Source organism: Nerophis lumbriciformis, linkage group LG16 (genome assembly GCF_033978685.3).
Source record: "Nerophis lumbriciformis linkage group LG16, RoL_Nlum_v2.1, whole genome shotgun sequence".
NCBI classification, from domain to species: Eukaryota; Metazoa; Chordata; class Actinopteri; order Syngnathiformes; family Syngnathidae; genus Nerophis; species Nerophis lumbriciformis.
The window spans coordinates 17,647,653-17,665,750 of record NC_084563.2 but is presented as its reverse complement, the minus strand read 5'-3'; the positions used below and the strand labels follow the sequence as shown (position 1 = coordinate 17,665,750).

General features: G+C 37.0%; 1 protein-coding gene across 1 annotated transcript in view; it reads left to right on the top strand.

Annotated features, from left to right (window-relative positions):
• Positions 1-590: 590 nt before the first annotated feature.
• LOC133617040 (ATP-binding cassette sub-family C member 5) overlaps positions 591-18,098 on the top strand; it is a 78,210-nt gene continuing 60,702 nt past the window's right edge. Inside the window, exons 1-3 of the mRNA XM_061976724.1 lie at positions 591-837; positions 8,781-8,982; positions 17,349-17,504. Of these exons, the coding sequence (XP_061832708.1) occupies positions 8,792-8,982; positions 17,349-17,504 (347 nt within the window). The 5' untranslated portion in view covers positions 591-837; positions 8,781-8,791. The remainder of the gene's footprint in view (positions 838-8,780; positions 8,983-17,348; positions 17,505-18,098) is intronic.

The following is an 18,098-nucleotide window of genomic DNA, read 5'->3' as shown; positions in this document are numbered from 1 at the left end:
AAGTAATTTAAAAAATAAATTAAATTTTTTTTTTTTTTTTTTTTTTCTTTGTGCGGCCCGGTACCAATCGGTCCGCGGACCGGTACCGGGCCGCGGCCCGGTGGTTGAGGACCACTGATTTAGCAGAAAGAAATATGTTGGCCAACCAAGAGGTATTCATTTTTTTTTACTGTGGTTTGTATGAAAACGCACTCCCTGATTCAATATGCAGTCAAAATAAAAACTCACTCATGGGGTTCTATTCCAAATGTACGTTATTATGACAGTACAGTTTGAAAATATATTTTGAAGTTGCTCCTGTAAAATTTAAAAATGCTCACAGGTTTTGACCAATCGCATTGACCGGGAGGGCGGCCAATCAGCGTGCAGTGCGAGCGCGCTCACTTCCTCCTTCGAGACTCCGCCCCCTTTCGGTCTGGCTCTCTCACTTCCTCATTCCCGTGACGTCCACGGCTTTCACCAATTGGCGGAGGCTCTGTGACGTAAGCGTGACGTCGGGAATTCCTCTCCCCGAGGTGCTGGGAGAAGCGGAGCTTTGCATGAAGCGGCACGTACTGCATCCACGTGAGATCGGAGGCGGGGAGGGGGTGGGGGCGTACAAGTTGACAATCTTTCCGGGACGATCTTCCATCATCATCATCATCATCATCATCATCACCCTCTTCGACCAAAGCCACCGAGCAGGAAGATGAGTCTGCTCCCTTCACGTCTTTAAGCAGAAGCTAACAACATGGTCACCCTCACCAGCAGTGGCTAGCTGCCTGTAAACAAAACATCTTTTTTTTTTTTTTTTTTTTGAGAAGCGGGACCCCCTTCAGCCAGGCCGACGACATTAACGTAAGTGTTGTCTTATTTTGGGGTTCGAACCGTGACAACACTCGGTAGTTGTGCTAGGAGCTCATTCATGTGCTGGTAACACATGTGACATTATTTAACATCAGCGTCTAGCTATATTGTTGCTAAAGTGACCTAAAGGGCAAAGTTATACTCTGTGATTAACTTCTCTAAATATGTCCTTTACTTGTCTGCAGGTATTTTCTCATAGAAGTTTAGCCCTTCAGGCAGTGGTTCTTAACCTTGTTGGAGGTACCGAACCCCACCAGTTTCATATGTGCATTCATCGAACCCTTCTTTAGATTAAAACACTTTTTTTTCTTAATTTAATCTTAATTTATAATTATAAATCATGAAATGATGGTATTATATTAAAGAAATACTAATCAATATATTTATTTACAAACAGAAAGTTATAGGAATGTACACATGATCCCATGTTTACATCTCATTGTGCAACATGTGCATGTTTTAGTGGGGACGAAATGCATACTTGCCAACCCTCCCGGATTTTCCGGGAGACTCCCGAAATTCAGCGCCTCTCCCGAAAACCTCCCGGGACAAATTTTCTCCCGAAATTCAGGCGGACCTGAGTGACGTGTCGACAGCCTGTTTTCACGTCCGCTTTCCCACAATATAAACAGCATGCCTGCCCAATCACTTTATAACTGTAGAATGATCGAGGGCGAGTTCTTGGTTTCTTATGTGGGTTTATTGTTAGGCAGTTTCATTAACGTCCTCCCAGCGCAGCAACAACACACAACAACAGCAGTCACGTTTTCGTCTGCCGTAAACAGCAATGTTGTGACACTCTTAAACAGGACAATACTGCCATCTACTGTACATGCATATGTGACAATAACATATACGGCTTTTAGAGAGTGCAGTGCACAACTGCGCACACAACAAGGAGACGAAGCAGAATGCATCATCAGAGAGGGTGTTCAGCATGGTTAGAAAAATAGTGACAGAGAATAGAACAAGGATGGACAATTCAACCCTTAACTCAACAATGAGTAGATGAGTGTTATGTGTGTGTATATGTGTAAATAAATGAACACTAAAATTCAAGTATTTCTCTTATTTTTATATATATATATATATATATATATATATATATATATATATATATATATATATATATATAGCAAGTATGATGAAATGCGATATCTGAAAGGGGTACAAATTATTTCCAAAGCAGGACCCCCACCCAGACATACAATATTAGTACACAGCTCATGAAAAACAATATTTTCAGGGACCGCAATGTCCCTTTGGGACAAAGGACCCTATTGTATTTGTAAGGTTTTATTATTATTATTCCGCCGCCTCTTTGAGCTGTAATTTGACCCCCTTAACATGCTTCAACACTCACCATATTTGACACACACATCAGGACTGGTGAAAATTGCCATCTAATCAAAAAACCAAACCCCAAAACTCAAAATTGCGCTCTCGCGCAAGGAAAAAACACAGACCAAACGGCTTGTAACTTCCGGTAGGAATGTCGTAGAGACATGACAAAAACCTCTATGTAGGTCTGCCTTAGACCTAGATTTCATACGTTGACATCCTTCAGCAAAAATCAACAGGAAGTTGGCAATTCCCCCTTCAAAACAAAAGTTAGTAAAAACAGTCACTTTTGCCTCTTTGAGCTGTAATTTAACCCCCTTAACATGCTTCAAAACTCACCAAACTGGACACACACATCAGGACTGGCAAAAATTGGGATCTAATGAAAAAAAACCCAACCCCAAAACTTTAAATTGCGCTCTAGCGCCCCCTAGGAAGAATACACAGACACAACTGCTCCTAGGAAGAAAACTCAGACAAAACTGCATGCAACTTCCAGTAGGAATGTCTTAGAGACATGAAACAAAAACCTCTATGTAGACCTACATTTCATATATTGACAACCCCCAGCAAAAATCAACAGGAAGTTTGCAATTCCCCCTTCAAAACAAAAGTTTTGTAAAAACCGGTCACCTTTTTTCAAACATTATCTCCTCTGAGCGCGTTTGTCGTGTCGGCTTCAAACTAGCACAGGAGAGAGATTGAACCCTTCTGATTAAAAGTTGACCAAAGAGTTTTAATTACTGCTCTGGTTTGGATTTTATGTGCCGTCAAAGTCGGTCCCGTCCATCGCTGCTTGCAGCTTTAATTTTGTTATTGCCATTGAAAGTGGGCCAAAACACTTATATTAGAAAATATGTAAATGACTGCTGTCATTTGATTATGATAATAAAACATTTAACTTGTTATTTAGTCAGGTTTGGGACAGGTGTGGCCACAGTGTGCACGTCTGACGTCGCTCACATGTGCTCCACTGAGTTTTTGCGTTTGGGGAACATTGTTTGGGGGTATCCATAAGTCGCCGATAGGGAGAAGTTTTTATTTACACGATGAGTCGAGTGTATCTTGACCTCCGCGGTGGAGGCTCCACCGAACCCCTGAGGCCGACTCACCGAACCACTAGGATTCGATCGAACCCAGGTTAAGAACCAATGCCTTAAGGGAATATTCTAAGATTTTTAATCACATTTTAAGCAGTGTTGAATGGACAAGTAAGAAAAAAATATCCCATTGAAAGCCAGCTTAATGTGGCAATTCTTTGTAGTTTATTTTGTCAGAGTTTCTGCAGTTTTTAAGGACCTTCTACGAATAAGCTAGTCAAAGATCATCTCTATGATAAGCACTTGAGTGTTTTGAGTTTGCGGGCTATGAGTTGAACACCCCAAAATGATGGAAAAGAGAGGGCCTAAAATGGAACCTTGAGGAACACCTCTAATATAACTTGATTGATTGATTGATTGAAACTTTTATTAGTAGGTTGCACAGTACAGTACATATTCCGTACAATTGACCACTAAATGGTAACACCCGAATAAGTTTTTCAACTTGTTTAAGTCGGGGTCCATTTTAATCAATTCATGGTAGACTAAAGAAGTTGAACAAATGACTATAGTGACAAGCGGATCGATAATGAAATATTGATACCAGATCTTTATCCCCTAATTACGATTCTCAAATCAAAATATTGATATTTGCTATATTTGAGTTATGTTGGACAATTTATATCATTAACAAGTGTTAAAGTAACTAAATCATTGCAATTTTGTCTAAATGAAACCTGATTGATGGGAACTACTTTTTCTTCCGCCTAGTAGGTAAGTACGTAATGTGCAAGCTTGTCTGCAGGTTACTTTCTGAGAAGTTTAGCCCTTAAGGGAATATTCTAAGATTTCTGATCACATTTTAAGCAGTGTTGAATGGACAAGTAAGAAAAACAAACTTACATTTGCTCCTCTTAAAAAAATATCCCATTGAAAGCTTGCTTAGTGCGGCAATTATTTATAGTTTATTGCAGGGATATTCAACTAAATTAACTAAACTAGATTAGTCTTGTTTTGTTTATTCCAGAGAACTAGAGTAGACATTTGATTGTGGTCTATTTATTTTGTCAGAGTTTCTGCTGTTTTTAAGGACCTTCTGCAAATAAGCTAGTCAAAGATCATCTCTATGATTCGCATTTGAGTGTTTGAGTTTGTGGGCTACGACTTGAACACCCTAAAATGATAAAAAAGAGAGGACCTAAAATGGAACTTTGAGGAACACCTCTACTATAACTAAAGAAGTTGAACAAGTGACTAGTGACGGATCGATAATGAAATATCGATACCACCAATGCCAGATTTGTATGCCCTAATATCGGTTCTTGCTATACTTGAGTTATGTTAGACAATTTATATCATTAACAAGAATTGTAAAGTAACTAAATCATTGCAATCTTGTCTAAATGAAGCGTGATTGATGGGAACTACTTTTTTTTCCGCCTATTAGGCAAGTACGTAATGTGAAAGCGCAGCGGCATGCTGTGCTGCGCTTAGTCATTCAGTCTGTCATTTGTTTATTTGAGAAAATGACTGGCAATTAAAATGATTACTGGCGATTTAAAACGGTGTATCATTTAATTGTAGGCTATTTGGAGACACTTGTTGAATATAAATAAGAACGCATTCAGTACGCAACAATGCCATCATTTGTTTCGCCCTGTGATTTTATATCGATTGAAGATGATTCCCCAACAGCAGCAACACTTGAAATACACTACTTTTTCAATTTTACCAGACACTTTAGGTATATTTGCACAAAGTATCCATATTGCTGATACCAGCTTGAATTTTACTCGGTATCGGATCGGAAAAGAAAATCAGTAGCATCGCACTGTTGCACAACATCTGCATCTGAACTAAACAGGCTGTGGCAAGATCTTAGTTGCATGATCACATTGCGAAAAATTATTGTAACTGAGGACTTTGAGGGCCGCTTCTGTTATGTAAATTGCAATCGCGAGTTTGGACCCCAGTGTTCTGTTTGTAGCAAGGTTCAAGTGTCAATGCAAGGATCTGTCAATGTGCTTCCAGTGGTCCAAGGTCATTTATACAACAGGAGCAATCAAGTCTTTTTAGGAATGTGTGTACAAATGTTTGTTTACCAAGTTTTGAACTGAACTTGGGGGCTGACTTAAAAAAACAATTGATTTACATGAAACCAGTATTATCAGACGGGTCTTGTAAGGATGATTGCATTGGTACAAGTATCACTTTCCTGTGATAAATATTAAGAAAGTTGTGGGGTTTTAAAACCGGTGAAAATTCACAAATTTATGGTCAACTTATTTACCAGTAGTACAAAGTCAACAGGGCTCAAGAAATGTTGTGTTTTTCTTCATTGTTAGCACATTTTAAAAAGGTTGGTATCAATTGGAAAGCTTTCAAAGCTTTCTTTAACATATTCAAAGCAAATCTTGCTGTGTAAAGGCATTCACACTATATTATTCTACACCAAAATTAATCTATTTATTAGTCTTCCGTAGCATTTTTCATCTTCCCGCCTCTAATTCCCAAACCATTCATCCGATTGATCTTATTAGTTCACCACTTTCGGGACATGCAGGCTCATTCAACAAACGTTCCCTAATAGTACAGATTTTACAAATCTTAATGTTCATGGTTTTTTTTGCCCTTTTTCTCTTACGACTACTCCTCCCACATTTATGTCACAGTAAATGTTGTTTTTAATGGCAAAAACCCGGAATATTAAGTAATATTTTAGCTACAAAATATTTAAGAGTAATATTTGATGTGAAGTAAATGGAGCCTTAAATATGTAAATTTAAGTTTTTGTTTTTTTTTGTTAGTTTTTTTGTTTTAAGCCCTTTTTGTCACAGAAAATGTTTTTAATGGCAAAACCACGAAATATTAAGTAATATTTTAGCTAAAAAATATTTAAGAGTAGTATTTGATGTGAAGTAAATGGAGCCTTAAATATGTCAATTTTAAGTTTTTATGTATTTTTTTCTTTCTTTTTTTGTTTGTTTTAAGCCCTTTTTGTCACAGAAAATGTTTTAATGGCAAAAATACGAAATATTAAGTAATATTTTACTCCAAACATTTTGAAAAGTGTAATATTTGATGGGAAGTAAATGGAGCCTTAAATATGTCAATTTTAAGTTTACATATTTTTTTTTTTCCTTTTTTTGTTTGTTTTAAGTCCCTTTTGTCACAGAAAAGTTTGCTTTTAATGGCAAAACCACAAAATATTAAGTAATATTTTAGTTAAAAATATTTAAAAGAGTAATATTTGATGTGAAGTAATTGGAGCCTTAAGTATGTAAATGATCAGTTTTTATATATATATTTTTTTTCCTTTTTTGTTTGTTTTAAGCCCTTTATGTCACAGAAAATGTTGTTTTTAATGGCAAAAACACAAAATATTAAGTAATATTATAGCTAAAAAATATTTAAAAGAGTAATATTGGATTAATTAAATTAAAACCATTCCACCATTAAAAAATGTGTCTTGATTAGGACAATAAAACTTGGTATTTTTTAACCCCCAAAAATCCCAGTTTTTACAGTATATGTACAGTACATGATTACCAAAATATTGGACAATACAATTGGTACGCATTCCACCATTCTCACTCACGGTTACCGTTTTTTTCTCCCTAAAATAGCCTTGAATGCAAGTAAATGTTCAACACCACCGTAAAACATATTTGTTGAAGTAGAAAAAACATTTATTTATTCTAAAATTTGCAAAAATCAATACTTTCTCAGAAGTGCATAATATAAAGCAACATAATATAAATCAAAGCTTTTATTCTAATCAAATTAATCAATTATTCATAGGAGCTTTATAGGTGTGGTAATAAATGTCATTTTGTTGTGTACGGTTGAAATCTTAAGCTAGTTTTCAATGGGTCATTTTTAATTGGGTCTTTTTTTTAAATAACATTTCCATTTTAGGCTAGTTTAGTTTTCAATGTGTAGTTTTTGTCAAGCATTGCCATTTTGGCTAGTTTACAATGTGACATTTTTTGTCCCGAGGAACATTCTTGTGCAGCGTTGCCATTTGAAACTAGTTTTTAATCGGACATTTTTTGTCGCGAGGAACAAATGTGCCGTTTTGGTTTAGAGTTGTCATTTTAGGTTAGTTTTGTTGCCATTTTTGGTTAGTTTTTAATGTGATATTTTGTGTTGCAAGGGACATACAGTCGTGGTCAAAAGTTTACATACATTTGTAAAGAACATAATGTCATGTCTGTCTTGAGTTTCCAATCTTTTCTACAACTCTTATTTTTTTGTGATGGAGTGATTGGAGCACATTCATGAAGTTTGGTTCTTTTATGAATTTATTATGGGTCTACTGAAAATGTGAGCAAATCTGCCGGGTCAAAAGTATACATACAGCAATGTTAATATTTGGTTACATGTCCCTTGGCAAGTTTCACTGCAATAAGGCGCTTTTGGTAGCCATCCACAAGCTTCTGCTTGAATTTTTGACCACTCCTCTTGACAAAATTGGGGCAGTTCAGCTACATTTGTTGGTTTTCTGACATGGACTTGTTTCTTCAGCATTGTCCACACGTTTAAGTCAGGACTTTAGGAAGGCCATTCTAAAACCTTAATTCTAGCCAGATTTAGCCATTCATTTACCACTTTTGATGTGTATTTGGGGTCATTATACAGACTGTACAAAATGTGGCTGCCAGACTTTTGACCGGTGCACCCAGAACAGCCCATATCACCCCCGTTGTATCCAGTCCACAGTTTTGTGAAGTTGACATTTTTTGTCGCCTGGGTTAGGTATGTGAGTAAATTTGTAGCGCCTCTGAGGGGTTAACCAAACTTCTCAAGCACCCAAATTATTAGGTTCCCTTCCTGCATCAGTTCTGAGGTAAACAGTTGTCGGTATCATGCTCTCGGTGTGACTTTATCTCTGTTCTCCAACATGTTGTTGACGCAGGCAAAAGCCATCACGCTAGTAAGAAAAGGACTTGACGGGGGCCCCCTAAGGGCCGGCCTGTAATGAATGGTCTCGCCTCCAAAATAGACCTGAAAACCCCAACGAGCGTATGAAAGAACTTCACATGACGAAGGCTGGGGAGTCAACACAGGGCGTCTTTTCATGAAACTCTCGAGCTAAAAATAGGTGTTTGTTGTGTGTTGTTTTGTACTTGACCACGGCACTGACCTTGTCACGGAGCCTCGCCGTACGAGAGGATCGGTGACGGTGCACGGCCGCGCCAAAAGCTCGGATGTCCACTCCAAAGCTCTTTAAATAGGTAAGCGCTTAAGTCGCGCGGCACGGGGAAGGGGTCGTAGCCTCTGAGCAAGGTTGATTTCTCAAAGTCTGGAGGCTGACTCAGCAGAAAGGAAAAGCTCAATCAGCTGATGACACTTCAGTCAAATGTGGAAAAGCGAGACAATCTTTCATGTTCACACTGCAGAAGTGTGAATAATTATCTAAATTTTGATGATTGCATACATATTTATAAATGTCTGGTGGTTTAAACAGGAAAGACTGCAAGTAGAATTAAGTCAATAACTTTCTCAAGCAACTTTTTGGATTGACGCTGGTGTTCCTGTCCCCGTCTACAGGCTGTCCCGACATGTCCGCCCTGTTTCCCGATGCCCTTGAAGCGGCCGAGCGAGCGGAAGGCCTGCCGCTGGCCTCCCTGCAGCCGCCATCCGAGCTGGAAGAGGAGGAAGAGGCAGAGGTGTCGGTGGAGCGGGGACCGAAGAGACGGGGCCGCTACCGGCACAGCATCCAGCTTCTGAAGCCCTTCAGGATAAAGCACAAGTAAACGCCTCATTCTTTGACATATTTCAAACAAATCTTGATTATTTTCGTTTGTCTCTAGTCTGCCGACACAATGTTGGCCGAGTCATGCGTCGTCCCTTACAGCAGATTCTACTGCAAAGATATACACTAATGGAGCCTCTTAGAAAGGGCTATTCAAGTGGTGACCCGCAGACCAATTCCTAAAACACTTGGGTCATATAAAGGATCTGTGACATTCGCTTTTGCAGTAGGTCCTTAAATACAGCAGAACACTCTTGTCAAATGGAGAGTGTTTGGCTCGCGTTTTTTTCAGTACATCGTTAAAAACAGTAAAACGCTTTTGTCATATAGAAGATCTTTGACTGCCGTTTTTACAGCATATAGAGCGGGGGTCGCAAACCTTTTTGGCTGAGAGCGCAATGAAAGCCAAATATTTTAAAATCTATTTCCGTGAGAGCCATATCATATTTTTTAACACTGAATACATCTAAATGCGTGCATTTTTAAGTAAGACCAACATTTTTAGTATAATAAGTGTCTTATTATTTTTAATAACATTGTTATTTTGAAGCTAACCAATAATAAATAAAATACTTCTTACCATTAATGCGACATCTTGAACAGGTGCGGAAAAAAACGGATGGATGGATTAAAATGTATGAGAATGTTTTATATTTTGAACGTTATTTTTCACACTGTGATTACCAGCGGAGTTATTCATTACTAATCTTCAGCTAAGATTTATCTGAGAGCCAGATGCAGTCATCAAAAGAGCCACAGGTTCCCTAGCCTTGATATAGAGGATCTTTGACTAGCTTTTTGGCAGTAGGTCCTTAAAAACAGAAGAGCGCTGCTGTCATGTAGAGGGTCTTTGACTTTGACTCTGTTTTTTGCAGTATAGTGCATCCTTAAACACAGAAAAACACTTATTTCACATCGAATATCTTTAACTGGGAAGTTTGCCTTACATCCTATATAATAGCGTAGCGATGTGTGATACCACTGATTTTCTTTACGATCCGAAACTGAGTAAAATTCCGGCTACTATCACCGATACCGATACTTTGTGCAAATATACATAATGTGTCTGTTTGAATTTAAAAAAGTTTTGTGTTGCAAATAATAATATAAAAAAACAACTGTAAAAATTTAAGAAAAAAGAAACAAATCGGAATGTAATTAAAAAAAGCTGACATTTTTAAACAAATAATCAATAATGTACTTTGTCACCTATAACATGTTTTGTCTTTAAATACATATATACCGTATTTTTCGGAGAATAAGTCGCTCCAGAGTATAAGTCACACCGGCCGAAAATGCATAACAAAGAAGGAAAAAAACATATATAAGTCGCACTGGAGTATAAGTCGCATTTTTTGGGGAAATGTATTTGAGAAAAGCCAACACCAAGAATAGACATTTGAAAGGCAATTTAAAATAAATAAAGAATAGTGAACGACAGGCTGAATAAGTGTACGTTATATGAGGCATAAATAACCAACTGAGAACGTGCTTGGTATGTTAACGTAACATATTATGGTAAGAGTCATTCAAATAACTATAACATATAGAACATGCTATACGTTTACCAAACAATCTGTCACTCCTAATCGCTAAATCCCATGAAATTTTATACGTCTAGTCTCTTAAGTGAATGAGCTAAATAATATTATTTGATATTTTACGGTAATGTGTTAATAATTTCACACATAAGTCGCTCCTGAGTATAAGTCGCACCCTCGGCCAAACTATAAAAAAAAAACTTCGACTTCTAGTCCGAAAAATACGGTATGTATTTGATTTTCAAATGAATCGCGATTCTTATTTGTACAATTCTTAATCGATTTAAAAAAATCTAAAATTATTTTTTTTATTTTCTATTTTTATCAATCTGTCCTGTCAGCCACTCAGACAAATTATAGTGTTGATGTAGATGATCATATCTGCTGTACAGATTTACTTTAGAAAAGAAAAGTGTTGGATACTTCTCTTGTTACCTTATTTTTATTTGACTTTATTAAATGTTTGGGAAGCAATTTATTAAACCCAACCAGTTTTCTTTTAAGTAATATAGAAATTTATCAGAGCTGTTATTAAAAAAGTATACATTTTGAATCAAGAAATCAATTCTGAATCTAATTGTTACCCCCAAGAATTGAATCAAATTGAATCGTGTAGTGCCCAAAGATTTAATTTTTAAATGCTAAAATAAAAAAATATATGTATATATACTGTGTGTGTGTTTTTAGCACAATAAATGTTTAGACACCTCTGACAAGAAATATTAGAAGCTCTCAAAATAAAAAATAAAATATACTTCAAGTATAAACAAACTTTAGTTAGTTATTTGAAAAATAAAATAATACTAACTTATGAAGTAATCAATTTGAAAATTACTAGGTTTATTATTAATATTTTTGTACAGGCAGAATTTTTAACACAGTTACACAGTTTTCATCATATTATTATTATTTTTATTTTCATTCTATTTTTACTTGACTAAAAAAACATTACATTAAAATTGGTATGGAATGAAAATAAGATGAAATGTTCTAATTAATAATCAATAATAATATACTTATAGTCACCTATAATACAAAGATGATGTTTTAGCATTTTTTTAAATAAAAAAAATATCAATATGGCCCCGCATAATTTGACTTTTCATTATGTGGCCCTTGTTGGAAAAAGATTGGACACTTCTGAACTTATTAAGTATTGATATTTTGATTTGAAAATCGATATGAAAGCATAAAGATCTGGTGTTGACACATCACTAATATGAACAGGAATTCTCAAAGTGCAGTTTGTGTACCACTAACAGTACACAAGCTCCATCTCGTTGTATGCCAAAGAATCACTTGATTAAAGTATAGTGTTTTATTTTCCTATATTCAAACAGTGTTACTGTTCAAACTGTGTGTAATGTTACAGTTGTTAAAAAATATTTAATATACTTGTTAAATAAAACCTCTGCCTTGTTTTGAATGCATACTTATGCCTACTATGCTACTGTATTTTAATGTCGGTACTTGGAGAGACATGTTTTTTCTAAGGTGGTACTTGGTGAAAAAAGATTGACAACCACTGATATATAGAGAGGATCTTTACATGCTGTCTATGTACATCACACTTTTAACTTTTACTTGTCATGCAAGTGTAAAAAGAAGTTAACCACTGGAAAAACAACATACTTATTTAGATTAAATTTGTCTTTTAACGTTTCTTGTTAAGGTGGATCCCTTTTTTTCTTCGAGACTTTTTCTTCAACTGTCCCGTTATAGCCAGGACGTCCCATATATTGAGCTAAATTAGTTTGTCTCCTATGGGACCTCAGTTGTCTCACATATTGACTGTTAACGCTTGTGAATACAGCAGATGTCTTTCTATAGATAATAGATTAGATAAGACTAGATCAGTGGCAGATTAGCTGTCAATCAACTCCCCAGCGTTGGCAAGGCCATTTATAAGCGACTTTGTGCTTGCAAAGCTTCTGAGTCGCGGTTTGCACTTTTTTGGGCTTGTTTTTTAACATGTTGTTGCTTATTTGGGTTTGCTTTTCTGTCTGTGTCGCAGGTAGATTGTGTTTGATGTACGTTGTGAAATGAGTTATTTACACGGAAAGATTTTGGATGTGTTTATTTCCATACTTTAATTGTTTTCAAATGGTGTCAGTAACACGGCAGTAAAACGGCTGATCAAACAAAACAGACGTCATCGTCATGGACACACTCACTGCAGAAACTAGCTCAACAGTCAATAAATCCACGGAAACGTTTTGGTGAATTTGTGAAACTGAAACAATATAGACACTCGTAAACATCTTAGCATATTAGCTAATGCTAATGGCGCCAGCTTAATTACATTACAATAGCACGTACAAATTATGCATGAAAACATGCGTACAGACATCACACATGGGACGGTTTAGTAAGTAAGATTAGTTTTAGTTATATTGTAAAAATTACAAACGTCGCCTGGAGTGATGAATGACTAGGGATGATGTTTGATAAGAAATTATCGAGTTCGAGCCCATTATCGAATCCTCTTATCGAACCGATTCCTTATCGATTCTCTTATCGAATCCAGATAGGTTGTTGTATATGGAAAAAAACACAATTGGTTTAACAAAAGCTCACTTTTATTTTATAAGAAAAAAATAAAATAAAAAAAATAAATAAATATTGACTGTTACCACCCTAAAAAAATAAATAAATAAATATTGACTGTTGTTACCCAAAGTATATTAAGTGGGATTTTTCAGAAAAACAAATATGTACAGTAACACAAAAACAACCTGTCTCTGTGATCACTATAGGTGTATAAATAATAATATAGTGTTAAATAAAATCAGTCCGTTGGGCACAAAACTGAAAATAATACAGCTCTCCAAAAAGTGCACTTCTGCTGCTATTGGAACATACTAACTACACACACAGGCAGACAGCTAACAAACAATCCAAGACGTCTAATAAAGTTCCAAAGCAGATTAATCCATTTAGGCTCTTTATTGTTGTTGATCTTGCTTTGTCTTTTCCTATCTTTACTTTTGTCTTGCACTGGACTGTTATTTTTTTTTTTTTAACTGAAATACACACAATAACAAATGTATAAGCTATGTGATTCAATTAACATACTGAAATTTAATACACAATATGTAAATATTAGCTTCACACAAATATACATTACTATCATCAAACAAATACTTCTGAGTGTTGAAATTATTTCGATGGTGGAAATACACGACTGGCACCCATTTTAAGTCCTCAAAACATCCATTGAAAAATTGTTTTTCAATAAACATCTTAGTATCAAATTTAACCACTTTCCACCTTAATATTGAGTTACATAAACAAGTTAAACAGTTTACTTACAGACTTATCTTTTCCAAGGCTTGTAAGAGCTAACACAACTTGTCTACTTCTCAATTGTCTCATCAACTGAACTGACGTCACCAACCCGGAAGTGCCCAAACTAATGACGCGTAGTATTTTCATATCGCCACAAGGTGTCAGTAAGAGTCTACAATCAAATGGGCATAACATTGCCGTCCTGCAGGGTATTTCCTGTGGGAAGGGATTCGTTCCCAGGGATTCGAATAAAGAACCAACTGTTTTTCTTTACTACAGTGGCCTCGATAACGGGAACCGGTTCTCAAAAAAGCATTTGAGTCTATGGAATCGGTTCTTTTCTTATCGAACAACCGGGAGAACCGGTTTCGAACATCATCCCTTTGAATGACTAATCCATACGAATAGAAACTGCACTTCTACTTTACTTACGGTTCAAATTTTTAAACAGCAGGAATTCACATTACCCAGCAGCACCTGCAGTAAACTTGAACAAAAGATGGTGCCGTAGCACAAACTATAACAAACCATTTAAAAGTCTTTGCAAATATTTAATGAAAACTGTTGGCATTTTGGCTGTCAGCAAAGAAAATCCATAAATTAGTCACACTGTTTTAAAAGCCGCAGGGTTCAAAGTGCAGGAAAACATTTACAGCTAATAGTCTGCATTTACAGTATATTAAAGTACGTCCACATTGCAGACATACTGCCTACACTCAAGAAATTCCCTGTGCGTATTGCTAACGTCATCACAACGTCTGGTTTCGGCAGTGCAGTTTCGGTGATCAAAGGCTTTTTTCGGCGGCCCAGATTTCTGTGCATTACTACTCAATAGTGCACAAGTACGGGCCAGTTGAATTTTTACCATAAATTGATTAACGTGGAAAAACTTATTCGGGTGTTACCATTTAGTGGTCAATTGTACGGAATATGTACTGTACTGTGCAATCTACTAATAAAAGTTTCAATCAATCAATCAATCAAGTAGTTAGCTGTATATATCCATTCATACGTTATATGACTTTAATTTGTTTTTACATTAAAAACCCTCATTTTTAAGGTGTGGCGGCTTTTATTTTGCCGTGGCAGGCTGCCACGACAAATTACATGTAGGGGAAACCCTGCTGTTGCCTCGATTAATCGTTTAAACAGTAACTAATAAAAAATTATAAAATCTGGAGTGCATGGAACCTTAAGTATGCAGACGAAGTTATTTTTTTTAAACATTTTATTTTGTTCAATTCACACATGTTTAAAGTGTAATTTTATTGCTGATAATGTGCATTTATTGGAAAGAATTATGAATGTTATGGCAATAAAAAGAATTTCCTCTAAAATACAAAATCAGGCTGTAAAGTATATTTTATCAGATTACATGTTTAATCCGAGTAATCGATAGATTACCGTATTTTTCGGACTATAAATCGCAGTTTTTTTCATAGTTTGGCCGGGGTGCGACTTATACTCAGGTGCGACTTATGTGTGAAATTATAAACACATTACCGTAAAATATCAAATAATATTATTTAGCTCATTCACGTAAGAGACTAGACCAGGGGTCGGCAACCTTTACCAGTCAAAGAGCCATTTTGACCAGTTTCACAAATTAAAGAAAACAATGGGAGCCACATGTGTGGGGGAGCAGGGTTGGGGTGGGGGCGGGGCTTGGTGGTAGCAGGGGTGTATAATGTAGCCCAGAAGAGTCAGGGCTGCATGGGATTCTGGGTATTTGTTCTGTTGTGTTTATGTTGTGTTAAGGTGCAGATGTTCTCCCGAAATGTGTTTGTCATTCTTGTTTGGTTTTGGTTCAAAGTGTGGCGCATTATTAGTAAGAGTGTTAAAGTTGTTTTATATGGTCACCGTCAGTGTAACCTGTGTGGCTGTTGACCAAGTATGCCTTGCTGTCACTTACGTGTGCAAGCAGAAGATGCACATAACAAGTGGCTAGGCTGGCACGATGTTTATACAGATTGTAGAGGATGCTAAATGCTGTACCATTATGGCATGCTCTTATTATCATTGTTAGGATGAAAATCGAAGAATTTTGATCCCAGGAGTTTTCTGCGAGAGGCACCGAAATCCGGAAGTCTCCCGGGAAAATCGGGGGGGTCGGCAAGTATGCAGCTGAGCCGTATCAGAGTGATCAAAGAGCCGCATGCGGCTCCGGAGCCGCAGGTTGCAGACACCTGGACTAGACGTATAAGATTTCATGGGATTTAGCGATTAGGAGTGACAGATTGTTTGGTAAACGTATAGCATGTTCTATATGTTATAGTTATTTGAATGACTCTTACCATAATATGTTACGTTAACATACCAGGCACGTTCTCAGTTGCTTATTTATGCCTCATATAACGTACACTTATTCAGCCTGTTGTTCACTATTCTTTATTTATTTTAAATTGCCTTTCAAATGTCTATTCTTGGTGTTGGCTTTTATCAAATAAATTTCCCCAAAAAATGCGACTTATACTCCAGTGCGACTTATATATGTTTTTTTCCTTCTTTATTATGCATTTTCGGCCGGTACGACTTATACACCGGAGCGATTTATACTCCGAAAATTACGGTACTCAATTACTAAAATAATCGATAGCAGCCTTGTTAGATTAAATCTGAAAATTTCAAACCCACACAAATTATTCTGAAATGCCATAGTATGATTGAATTTGGTTTATGTTTTAGTGTAAACACTCCATATGGCAACGCCATATCCTCATGTTTTGACAGTCAGATCACTATTTAGAATTTTCCCCATCTAAGAGAACTTTGTGGCACAACAAAAAACAGATTAACTTTTGTGTTTTGTTGCATTTATTATTCTGGGTTGATCTGCAGTCTTGTAAATTGCCCGAAAGTCTCTCACAACGTCACTTGCACTGCTTGTTTTGTTCCCCGACGTTTTAGGTCAAATTCTCAACCGTCTCACCTCAAAAGTGCTTAACTTGCAAATGCACACACAAAGTGAAGTGAAGTGAAGTGAAGTGAATTATATTTATATAGCGCTTTTCTCTAGTGACTCAAAGCGCTTTACATAGTGAAACCCAATATCTAAGTTACATTTAAACCAGTGTGGGTGGCACTGGGAGCAGGTGGGTAAAGTGTCTTGCCCAAGGACACAACGGCAGTGACTGGGATGGCGGAAGCGGGGATCGAACCTGCAACCCTCAAGTTGCTGGCACGGCCGCTCTACCAACCGAGCTATACCGCCCCAATCATAAATCACAAAGTGATTTCAATTCAAGAGGACAATACATGCCTCTGATTGCCATTTGAGGACATACAAAGACACAGAAACTCACTTTTAGTCAAATTGTGGCTCTTAGCCGTGATAACACAATCTAGTCTCCAAGTAGCGTGCATCACCGTGTTTGAACATACACTACGTGATAAACAAGCCGTTACATTGTTTCCAACAGTTATCAAAGAGGAATGTGCAAATGACTGCTTATACACTGTCTCAACTGAGGCAAGCAAAGCAGAGACACTTCTCTCAGGTCGGGTCCACTCATTGACAATGTCTCTCTCTTCCAGAAACCAGCACCCTGTCGATAACTCCGGGCTCTTCTCTTTTATGACTCTGCACTGGCTCACGCCGCTGGCCCTGAAAGCCTACAAGACGTCCAGCTTGTCCATAGACGATGTGTGGGGGCTCTCCTGCCACGAAGCCTCTGAAGTCAACTGCCAAAGGTGAGCTGAGAGTGTGTATTGCGGGAGGCTCGAAAGGCGTCATGGGTGTGGTGGGGCCAAAATTGTCCTCAGGTGAACTCAAAGCACTGTAAAAAGTTACATAGCTCCGAACATTTGGGCATTTAATTTGATTGGTGATTGTGAAAAATAACAAGCAGAAATGTGTTGAAACACTCACCTCAAAGCTGAAGGGATGGACATGCTAACTTTGCCAGCGTGGGGAACCTCACTCCAATCTCTTTTCACCAAATATATACAGTATTGCAATAATTACAATGACTTTTTTGAATTTCGAAATGGTACTTTAAAAAAACCTCATCTTTTGCGGTTTGGTTTCTACTTTCTTTATGGCAACCCGTTAGGGCGGCAAGCTCGCAAAAGCTATTTATTCAATATTGTTTGGGTAATAACTAAGGGTGTAACAGTACACAAAAATTCCGGTTCGGTACGTACCTCGGTTTAGAGGTCACGGTTCGGTTCATTTTCGGTACAGTAAGAAAACAAAATATAAATTTTTTGGTTATTTATTTACCAATTTGTAAACAATGGCATAACATACATATACACACAGGGTCCATTGCCAGGGTTAATGTG